The 12,305-nt window shown below is 40.3% G+C and overlaps 1 protein-coding gene across 5 annotated transcripts in view; it reads left to right on the forward strand.

The window, feature by feature from the left end:
* The window catches only part of LOC129732516 (uncharacterized), a 188,306-nt gene that overhangs the window by 152,693 nt on the left and 23,308 nt on the right, over nt 1-12,305 (forward strand). For 4 of the 5 annotated variants that reach the window (XM_055693462.1, XM_055693466.1, XM_055693463.1 and 1 more), the window contains 2 exons: nt 4,188-4,994; nt 5,101-5,256. In XM_055693462.1, the coding sequence (XP_055549437.1) occupies nt 4,188-4,994; nt 5,101-5,256 (963 nt within the window). The remainder of the gene's footprint in view (nt 1-4,187; nt 4,995-5,100; nt 5,257-12,305) is intronic. The other variant, XM_055693465.1, reaches the window with a different exon arrangement.

Consider the following 12,305-nt stretch of genomic DNA (forward strand, 5'->3'; position numbering starts at 1 on the left):
CGGCCAAATGGTCACCACGAGTCATGAACGAGATGTCGAGATGTGGCCAGTTCCGGCATCTACAACATCTTGATACTATTGAACAACAATCAGAACATCAAAAGAAAGCCCGGTTCCGGACGGCCGAGGACCCTGAGCGATAAACAGGAAAACCGAGGGAAAAGTGACTACATCGCTGCGTGCGCTTGGCCGGGAGGTCGGTGCAACCGGCCAAACAAATAGTACCTGACGAACATGGACATACATGTCAGTTAGCGGCAGTCCCGTCCATTAGTCTCGGTGCTGCAGGCAATGACGCAGCAGCAGCGCCTGAATAAGATGGTCAAGTCGATTTTCCTGGCAAATCGCGACGTGGTAGTGGTGATGGACGACGAGACCTGTCTTACTATGGATGGCAACGACTGGCAGGGCATTTCGTATTTTACTTCCCCCACGAAGGAAGTGAGCACCGAAGTGAAGCTCATTTCATTATTTCGAACGCGGATCTTGTCGCAATAAACTCATACTCCCCTACCGGAGGCAGTCCGCTTCACATACCAGACAACTCGATACCACACACAAAAACAAACAAACACGGAATGCGCCTGAAAAGACACGACTTTCAGACTGCAAATCAAACGATTGCAAAGAAAAAAAAAGCAGAATTAGAAGTAAGCTCTCTATTATTTTCAGTCTGCGCCTCTCGAGTGTCAATACGCATTGTAAGCGGTCGAGCGAGAGAATTTCAAAGTCGGCCTCTACGAAGTTGCAGTCACAAACAGGGATGCCATATATGTAGATTTATCAGTAAAATATGCCGTGTTGATTCAAACTTCGAACACTACAGATTAAAAATTGAATTATTATAACTAGTTTATTCTGAAGTACGATTGCTATATATCATTTCGTTTCTTGGAGTATCCTTTACCCATTGATGAATAACTCTTTACTGTTGGACCACTTCCAGGGAACCAGCAGGTGTTGAAAAAAGTGACAGTCAGTATCCAAATGGTTTGCCTAGCTATGTCTTAGCGATAGCATGGAAGCGTACGGAGTTTCAATCAAAGCTGAGTTCTGAACTCCCGTTATTTTCATACACAAAACACGTTCAAGTTTATATAAATAGCACTCAATTACAACAAAAATGAAATAACATTGAACCTTTAAGATCGCCGAGAAAATTCCTTTTTTGTTAATTTTCCGTTTCATAAGGTTGCATCATAGCTTAAATGTGCGAAATTAGATGCAGTAGTGTAGATTTTTGAAGAAAACTATCATACAGATATTAGAACATACATGTACATACAAATAACAGATTTTTGCAAAAACATACCAATTCTTACAGATTTTTCACTAAATCTTATATTGATATATTGTTATATTTGTGGACCCCTTGAGCTACAAGTAGTCAAACGGTTTTGTAAAAAAGTTGTATTTTGAGCAATTCTTGATCTTTTTTGTTGATTTATTACTCTTGAATTTGTCAATAAACCCTCTATAAGCAGCTCATTGTTTTAAGGAAGAGTTTTAAGCTATTTGAAGTAGAAAAAAATTACCGTCATCTTAGATGTCGCCGCCATATTAGATGTTATCAGAAAAACATGTTTTGAACAACTTTGCAACCACCGAAAAAATGCTTCAAGATACATTTATGAATCAAGTGAGCAAGGAGCCTACCTTGCCATTTAGAGCACTTTTCGAAATCGAGTCTTTTTTATCTTGATCTTTTTTTGACAATTTATTGCATGACACGCGGTAATATCAAAGCAACGGAATATGCTGGGCTGTGGTGTGGGTATGATGTGAACAAGTGCACCCACGCACCGTTATTTCTGGATGGCCTTTAATCAATGTGTCTGAATTTCGCTTGGTAGCAATCGTCCATCGTGTTTCGTCGAAGAGAATTTTTCTCATTTTTTCAATAATTTTGATAAGTTAGACATAAAAATATCCTTTTTGAGAGACCCGGTGTTACTGGTGGAACGGTTTTAGCGAGAATTACTCATTGATCGAAATATGCATTCACCCAATGCAAACGGGGAATATTTTATTACTTTTGGGCAATTTTTTATTACTTATTGTGTCTTATGACTGCGCATTATACACAAAAAGTAACAAACAAAAAGTAATAAAAATTATGACGGCCACACGCTTGTATGTGTTTCTGCAGGAGAACATTTAGCCAAGCACCGCAATGCATGTGATGGCAAGACTTCACTCGCTGCATTTGTATTGATGCAACGATCTGGTTCATTTTTGTCTCCCTTCATCCACACATAATCTGAATCTCAACCGTCAACCTCAAATGTCCAATTAGAAACACTTTCGTTTCGTCCCCCAGTGTTTACTTGAAATGGAAATATGTAATACTGTCTGACCAGAGTTGCCGAAGTTGCGAATATTGTTCTGGATGGGCACGAGTTTTGTATATTCAAACAGGTCCAAATGAGTTTCCATGAACCAATGATTATGTGCTGTAAATAGCTTGCAAGAAAGCGAATGTTTTTATTTTTCTCTAACGCAGTTTACAGATCGTGATGTCATTTTAAGGCGCATTTCAAGTCTTTGAAATCATCAACGTTTGCATACTCTATGACGGGGAAAATGTTGCTTGGCAGCTCTTGTCATATTTTTTCGCTACTCCGTATGCATACAACGAGCGAACTAATACACGCCCACCGGATGAATTGGAGATTGAAAAAACTTGTAACATGTGCAATTTATGCGACGGTGTGTGATTTTTTTTGACTTGAGGTGGAAAGGGAGCATTTTTCGGCAGAAAAAACGTTGCATGTGGTTGAAACGACCATTATTAGATAGTCGTACTCTCATAACACGTGCTAAATATATGACAGTATGTGTTGTTACTTGACTGGGGAAGAATTTTATTGCTTTTTTAGTAATGGATTTGTTACTTAAAAGGTAATTTTGCGCTATTGCTTCAAAAGTAATAAGGAAAAGTTTTGCGTGTTGCATATGCCTGTTGTAAGACGTACCTCTACGTCAAAATTATAATTGAACGCGATACTTTATTTCGAAAAACGAATTGGTTTTCTATTTTTTTTAGTAATTTTGAACCATGGCAAAACTTTCGGTAGAAATCCAGAATAAAGAAATGTATATTTTTTTTTTCAAAGAACGTCAAGTTTAAATTAATTAACTAGCCTTTACGTTTACGTTTTGCATAGACATTTGAATTGAAACTGAAAATTTCTCAGTTTCAATTTTTAAAAGAATAACACTAATCAACTAAGGCCAGGAAAAATTTTACCCTAGAGCACAAACTATAAAAAATGAATGATTGTAGCATTTCGAATATTGCTGTGAATTTTGGTGCCCCTAGCAAGATCAGAAATGCGTCAACAGAGTTTTTGCTCGACGGGTTCGTCGCTTCTACGCTTGCTTACGGGAAAGCTTCATTTGCAGACTTTAGGCACTACCGACTTGGTCAGGAGCACCGACTATAACCGCGACTATAATTTAAGTTAAATAAGCCTTAAAAGGTATTATCTGCACAGCTCATTCTACCAATCAATGCTCCATAAAGTTCAATTCAATTTTTTAAAATAATATACTTCATATGATAAAAACCAGCACTCACCGCTAGATGAATTAGTTCATGTTTTCTGCTTCCTCTACCGTAAACTGGTGTTTCTCGATAAAATTGTAGCTTGTTTGCAATTTCCATTTATATGATACTTGGCTTGGCACCCAGCCGGTGGTAAGCATCTGTCAAAAGAGTTTTTATTTTCTGTGCTGCGGCGCTTAGATTTGCGTGTGCCGTACACAATCTGTGCCAAGCGATGCTGGAGGAGATACTTCTGCTGCTGGGACCACGTACGGAGCATCAAATGCAAACGAGCTCCACTCCACTCAAACGTGCCCTGGCGAAAAAGAAAAGCGTCCTGACTGCCGAGTGCACAGTTGGATCTTTTCCTCTTACTGTCTCTCCCCCGGTAGTATGATTCCGTCCGCCAATATTCGTTTGTGCTTTATGCGAATCACGGGAAATGCATTCTCTGTCGCTGGCAGGATGACCTGGTTGGGGAATGCTCAATCCAGATGGTTTAAGAAATCATTCTCTTTGTCCAATCAGCAAGTTTTGGTATGACTTTTGCATTGTCCGTGGCTCAAGAGAATTATAAACCTAACCTAATATAGTTCCACAAATGTTTGACATGGCTTTTATCTTTATCCTTTTGTTGCAGGCTTCCTACCCGCCTCCAATCCAGCAAAGCCGTCCACAGGCACTGACGGTCCGGCCAGCGCTAAAGCTTTCCCCAAATACAATTGCAGCTCCCCAGCGGCCAACAACCGGTACGCCACTGTACGTGTCTCCGGCAACGAATTTAATGACGAAAGCGACTTCCTTACCACTGGGTGTACCCGCTTTCAAACCTCTCCCTAAAACCGACCCGGAACCGGTGAGATATAATCCTCCCATGCTGCCAGCTAGCTTCTCCCTTAAAACTCCTCAAACGCCCGACATTTCCTTCCAGAATCAGCTCATGAATCAGACCTCTTCCTTCCACCGTCCGTCCCGAATCACCGTTGCCGCCCCGAACCAACACGTTATCTATAAGGATGCTTCGATCCAGGTGCAGCAGGTTCCGGCCTTCCACGCAATGCCCGATTCTGTGTCCCGCATTTCCACCGGCCCGGTCATCCAAATAGATAACAAGCTGTCGGAGCCTGCGATAAAGAATTCCATCGTAACGATTCCACCACGGCATGACGTTGTCAAAGGTTCGACCATTGTCGATGGTGTCGATTTGATGGGACACACCGTGGAAGAGCTGGCCGCTGCCGCTAACGTCAGTGTGGAAGTCATTCGGGAAGCAATCCGCGTTCGCAAGCAGGAAATTATCGCCCAACAGCAGCAGCAAAAGCAGCAGGCCCACATCGTGCAAGCGCAAATCCTCGCCGCCCAACAGGCAACCTCAACATCGACATCGACCACGACAACGTCCACTACTCCCCGGCCACGACGCTATCCGACGCGATCTGGGCATAAGGTATGTGAACAACGGTTGAATAACAATGCGCCTCCTTCAGTTAGGAATTTCAAAGGAGGCGCGTAGTTTGTTTATTGTGTTTCTACTGATTACATTTTTTTCGCAGGTTATGAACGCGCCCAAGGAATACTACCCGGTAGGTTACGACAAGAACTTTGACGATAACTTCACCTCCAAGGTGGACCTGCCATACACGACGTTCAACTGCGGTGAGCAGAAGCATTTCCCCGGTTTGTACGGCGATGAAGATCTTGGCTGTATGGTGAGTACCTACCAAATTTATATTTGAGTTCGACAAATTGTAAAATCATCAAGTGTAAATTAGTTTTCATTGCACTGTATATTACATTCTGACTAATCTTGCACAAAGCCGAGCACAGCTCGCATAATCAAACTTAACAGGTAGCAAGTTCAGCTGATAGGTAAAACCTGCTATCAAAAATTCATTACCCACAACCCTACACACAGTGAAAGCAGCATTATCTGCTTCCCAGGTCTGTGGAAGAAGGTAACCGGTCAGCATCCGGAACACGGAATTGCAAAATTGCAAGCCTTTCTCCAATTGGCAGTCAGTTCGGCTGGAATGCTACCTTTTTGCTTCTCGCTCGTTCGGTCGACTTAGATACGGCAGTAGACAACCGCTGCACCGTGCATCAGTCATTCTGAATGGAAATTGGTTTGTCCGCATTCCACTCCCGGTACATGCACTATCTAATGAAACAACATTCGAACGAAACCTCACATCAAAAACGGTTCCGGCAGATCGTCCAGCGGCACTGTTTGAGCATTCTGCAAACACACGGTCAAGACTGACGCACAGTTGCTCGACCAATGGCCACGTGTTAAGCGACAGCTAGCCTGTGGCCAGCGGATCTCGTGTGTCCTCCTGGAAGCCACTCGACTGTGAAAGCATAACATCGGTCGCCTCCATTTAGCCAAACCCGGTGCGCTGCGGTTTGGTTCGGTGTGGTCACATGAATAGCTGATTCGAGCTGAAATACACTGGCTCAGCGATGGTCATTCCGGGTGGATTGTTCCGACGTCAAAGCGAACGTTTTGCTTGCCCCTAGTTTCAACGGGTGGAGCGGCAATTCGATTCTTTCACCGCCCGGTAGGACGATAGCAATCGAATGTTCGCCATATGATGAAAGACAAAATTTAAGCCCAGTTGCAAAACTGTGTTGCCCATGAAGGTGGGTGGAAATTTTTGCTGTGAAGTACAAAAGGACAATTGAAAGAAGATCGGCAGAGACACAAGCATTAAATGATGCAAAGTGCTTTTGTCTCGAGCAACTGTTTGCTTGTTATTTATGAAAAAGATGAATAAAGTGCTGCCTTCTAGAATAAGGTTGTTCAACTAACTCATCAAATGCGAAAACTTCAAGTAAATCATCAATTTTTTTATCGTTGTTCGTATACACAAAAGGATTTTTGATTTTTTCTGATTTTAAGCAAAGCTCCCAGATGCAATTGGTTTAGATCCTTTAAATTTTTGATGTTGTTCAACGTGATAAAGAACTGCACCACGAATGAGCGTTTTCCTACGAGACGAATTCTGCAAAATTAAACCGGTAAATTTGTTAATCATAATCGGTAAACTAAAAATTTCACCCATGTATTCTGCATTTTTGCCTTTCTCCTAGAAAGGTATAGCAATCACTGGAAAAACCGAAGGTATAAAAGTGGTCCCAATGGCCGAGTGTCATATACCACTCGACTACTTTCGACGAACTGAGCATTTTCTGTATGTATGTATGTATGTGTGTATGTGTGTGTATGTGTGTGCGTGTGTGTATGTATGTGCAACTTTTTTTTCTCACTCACTTTTCTCAGAGATGGCTGGACCGATTTTCATAAAATTAAATGCAAATGAAAGGTCTAGTTGCGCCATAGGTTGCTATTAAATTTCATTGTAATCGGATTTTTAGTTTAGAGGTTATGTATCAAAATGTAAAAATCACGAAACATCAATATCTCAGAAACCGCATAACCGATTTCAATAAAATTGGTTTCAAATGATTGGGCTGTCCCCAGAACCCTTAACTTTTGAATTTCGTTATGATTGAACATATGGTTTAAAAGTTATGTAAAGAAAAGTTATCCTGAGGTTGTTTAAACTCACTCATTTTTCTCAGTGATGGCTGAACCGATTTTCACAAAATTAGTGTCAAATGAAAGGTCTAGTTGCCCCATAGGTTGCTATTGAATTTCACTGCAATCGGATTGTAACTTTGTCCGTTGTTAATAAAAATGTGAAATCACATAATGAAAGTAAATATATTGACTTTCTCCTAACGATCACTGGCTAATTAAAAGGTAGAAAAATGATTGAAATGGCCGAATGTCATATACTACTCTACTCAGTTCGACGAATCGAGCATTTTCTGCATATATGCATGTATAGGTGTTTGTGTTTGTGTGGGTGTGTACGTGTGTATGTGCACCTTTCTTTCGCATTCACTTTTCTCGGAGATGGTCTGACCGATTCTTTCTATCTTGGTGTCAAATTAAGGGTCTATTTGCAGCTTAGGTTGCTATTAAATTTCATTGTAATCAAACTTTTAGTTTTGGCGCTGCGTCAGAATGTGAAAAACGCTCTTAGAAGCTATGAACATAGTTGAATTCAAACAAATGGGCTTTCAAACCCTTTAACAATGAATTTCATAATGTTTAAACATGTGGTTTGAAAGTTATAGAAAGAAACGAAACCCGCAGACTGTTTAAAACTATAGCTACGATCAAAATATGTGGCCTCAACATCACTCAAATTTGATATTGTACTATTTCAATGTTTGCGGCCTTGCTCGGGATTGAAGTTGAAATTAAAAGTCATTTCTATCATTTCACTTTTTGCCTTTCTCCTAGAAAGGTATAGCAATCACTGCAAAAACTAAAGGTATAAAAGTGCTCAAAAGGGCCGAATGTCGTATACCCAGTGTTATGAAAATGACTGCAAGACAATGACAGCAAATTTTCAACTGATCCGGCTCTCATTGTATTGCACAGCTCTCACTGCTCCCCACACGTTCGGTGAACAGTTCGACAGCAACTGACGACAGTATACATGCAACTCCATACGGACTGTTATTTTTCATCTATATATGTGTGTTGGTATTTCCAAGCTGTCGTAATCGACAGCCTACAATCTTCCGACATCCTTCAACACGAATCCGAGCGGGATGTCAGGTGATTATGATCACGACAGTAAGGCCGATGAAAGAATGAAAGAGAGATGGTGTGAAGCACGTTTTTTCTTACGTGGGAAATAATATCAACAATGGAAACGGTTTGCTTTGTATTCAATATGCCACCGGCCTGTGAAAAAGGAGAAACGAAAAAATGCAAGTCGACGACAGCCGCAGCCGATCAGCAGGCTGTCAACAGGAACAGGACATCCTCAAAATGAGCAAACTAGGCTGTCATGTCCGAACAAAATACATGCAAATCGTACGCAACACAACACCGTTTATTTCCCTTATTAAGCTGTAGCTGTATGTGAGCTCTCATGAATAGCGCATGCATGAGGCTGTTAGAGTGAAGAGAGGGAAAAGTCGTCAGTCGCTCTCCAGTCATTCTCCTAAGCTTGCGTATACCACTCGACTCAGCTCGACGAGCTGAGCATTTTCTGCATGTGTGTGTGAAACGCTCTCCCAATCTCACTCGATTTTCTCAGAGATGGCTGAATCGATGTCAATGAAATCAATTGCAAATGAAAGGTCTAGTTGCCCTTTAAGACCCTATTGAATTTTATTGTAATCTGATTTCTAGTTTAGAGGTTATGTATCAAAATGTAAAAATCACGAAACATCAATATCTCAGAAACTACACAACCGATTTGAACAAAATTGGTTTCAAATTAATTGAATTTTATGAAGATTGAACATATGGTTCAGAAGTTATGGAAAGAAACGTGTTCTGGAGACTGTTTAATCTCATCAGTGTCATATGGAAAGTCTTGTTGCCCCATAAGACCCTAATGATTTTTTTTGCGAACGGATTATTACTTTTCCTGTTATGTTTAAAAATGTGAAATCCAGCTATGAAATGGAACATATTCCGAAGACTACATAAACTCACTCACTTTTCTCAGAGATGGTTGAACCGATTTCTACAAAATTAGTGTCAAATGAAAGGTCTAGCTGCCTCATAACACCCTATTGAATTTCACTGTAATCGGACTGTAACTTTGTCTGTAATGTATTGAAATGTGAAAATCACGAAACTTCATTATCTTAGAAACTACACAATCGATCTGAACAATATTGATATCAGATGAACGGGCTAGTGAGGGATATATTGATGAATTATGATTGAACACGTGGTTTCAAAGTTTGGCTCCCCCATACGTTCCCTTTTCATTGTAATCAAACTTAAGCAACCGTTATGTTTTAATTTGTAAAAGAACGAAAGTCTATTATCTCAAGTATTACACGACTTATTTGAACATAACTAGTGTCATACAAACGAGTCATCTCTCAAACTTACAAATAACAAACTTCATAAAAATTTGATACACTGTTCAAAAGTTTTGTAAAGGAAAGAAATTCAAAGACTATTCAACACTATAGCTGCTTTGATCAATATATATGGCCTCAACATGATTTAAATGTGGTATAGTACTATTTGAACGTTCCCGATATCGCTCGTGATTAAATTGTTCAAAATTAAGAGTCATTTCTTATATTTCACTATTTCTGAAGCACTAACATTACGTCAAATTTCATATTTTATACTTTAATTACAACATCAATATTTTAGAACCCAAAGAGTGAATATACCTTTTTGGATTTAAGCATTCATGTGAATCTTTTTTTACAAATAATAAGTTTGAATGAGAAAGGCTGAGTCTGACCGCTAGGTGGATTAATTTAGGTTTTTACTATTCACGTTATCGCTTCACTTGACTTTCGCTTTTTCGTTCCACATGACGGTGTTTTTTTTTGTATGAGAAAAAATGCGTCATTGAGTTAACTACACAAAATATAACGCAAAACACCGACTCAAAGTTGGTATTTCTCTGTTGAATCATCCAAAAGTCAAATGTTGCAAATGTTACCAAAATACGAAACTGAAGAAAAAATGACTCCAGGTGATTGCGCCTCCGGATAATGAAGTCCGACCTGTATTTGGGCATAATCGGCTGTTTTGCAGAAACCGGAGGTCGTAATCTTGGCTTACAAAATGGTATGTGGAGTTTATTTGTGACCTCTGGGCATCATTTTGGTTCCGAAAATACCCACCCCTTCTTGCTGAAAACTGCTGAATACCACCCAAATTCATTAATTTTCGGGTATTTTCCAGAAACCAGAAGTCATCATTTTGAAATTCAAAATGGTATCTGGGATCAATTCTTGGTTTCTGTGTATCATCCCGATTACAAAAACAATTATATTAGATGGTATTGTTTATCTGAAACAAAAGGTCGATATGATGGATTCCAAAATGGCACGTGAAGTTGATTTCTGGTCTCTGGGCATCATTTTGGTTCCGTGAATACCCATATTGGGTGGCATTTGGCCATCTTGGGTTGTTTTCCAGAAACCAAAACTCGCCATCTAAGAATTACATTCATAAAGTTAATGATTAAATCCACGCAAAAATGTAGTGATGGGTTTGCTTAAGTCTAACAGAGCTACAGTCTCGTTGAACGTCAGGCTACGCCTCAGAAGCGTGACGTCTTCGCAGATTCCTTTCCTTAGCATACATGCTCAAATCCGCGAGAATAGCAGGCGAATCAATTTTTTTACCGACACGAAACAACAACAGCAGATTTAAGCATCGAACGTACCAGGGCGCAGTAGAATGATTTCAAATACCATTTTGATTCAAACTTCGAACAGTCTCAAACTTCGAACACTTCAGAATAAAAATCACATTATTAAAGTTGAAGTAATCAATATGTTAAACCTTTACCATCGATGAGAAAATTAAATTTTCGTTGATTTTTTAATGGAAGAAGTTACATCATAGCTCAAGTGTTCGAAATTTGATGCAGTACGGTACACTGTATATCTGAAACCTTTGGCAATTCTGAAGATGAATCCCAGCTGCCTGTTGACTCTTGAGATGACATTCTCGTAGTGTGTCCGGAATGCAAGCTGGCTATCTAAAATTACGCCAAGATCTCTAACTTGGTACACGCTGGAGTGATTGCTAAGGCAAGCTTTTATGGAAAGCTGATTGGTTGTAGCTTTCTACGCACAGTGTAAGGAGATTTTGGTAGGTACAATCACCGAAGGCATTATATCGAGGCAAGTTGTAGCTATACACATTTTCACATCGTCCGCAAAGAGGAGCCGTGTACCTCGCGGTAATATAGCATTACACCGTTTATAGTGAATGAAACCAAGAGAGGGCCCAGATCGCTACCTTGCGGCACTCCAGCAGAAGTAGTGAATGGCTCAGAATGCAACGACCCAATACAAACAAATACAACTCTGTCAGTCAGGTATTATAGAAACCGTCTCACAAGCATGGCAGAGAGCTCCAGTTTATCCAGCTTTCGGAGAACAATGTCATAATTTACAGGCCCGGCTCGATTGGGCGGCTACACAACAAAGAGAACTGGGACATATTGGTTGCGATGTCACAGGAAATCTAATTTTTACACGATTTAAACTGCACTGTTTTGACTACTATCTCGAAAACTTTGGAACAAGCACATAATGACGTGATTCCTCGATAGTTGGGTATATCACATTTGACTCTTTTCAATCGGTGACAAACAATTCTTGTTGCAGGGAAAGATTAAACAGCTTGAAAAGAGGCACCACAAGTACGCAATTATTCAACATTGATGCTCGAAGCTGTGTTAGGAGACAAGTCACCAAAAAACATCGAAACTGGTAGTCCATGTTCCTTACGTTTGGATCGAACAAAAACCAGAACTTTCTTGGATGTCAATATAAATTTCTTTGAGTTCGCTCAATGTAACGGGAATAGAGGAATCAATTGTTCAGTTTGTACCAGTTACTAGCAAGTCTAATCTGGTTTATTACTAGGGACGTGAGTCTGTTAGCCCAAGCAGGTTTCATCGGTGATCGTTGAAGTGGGACGTAAGTCTCGATTACTGTTCGTATCTCTGTAACATGTCAACAATATAAAATTCCGTTGCGTTGACTGCCAGTCAATTACTGATAACGCTTCTTTCAGCACAGCGTAATCAACCCGCCGAAAAAAAAATCCGCGACATTCTGATGCTATTTTCAAGGCAAAAGGCACATTCTCGGTCAACGTCACGTCCAGAGCAGGATCGCCGGCCTCCATCACAGAGCAGTTTTGAAGTGCCGGCTTGATCGCAAGTACTAGGCC

The sequence above is a fragment of the Wyeomyia smithii genome, chromosome 3, assembly GCF_029784165.1.
Source record: "Wyeomyia smithii strain HCP4-BCI-WySm-NY-G18 chromosome 3, ASM2978416v1, whole genome shotgun sequence".
NCBI classification, from domain to species: Eukaryota; Metazoa; Arthropoda; class Insecta; order Diptera; family Culicidae; genus Wyeomyia; species Wyeomyia smithii.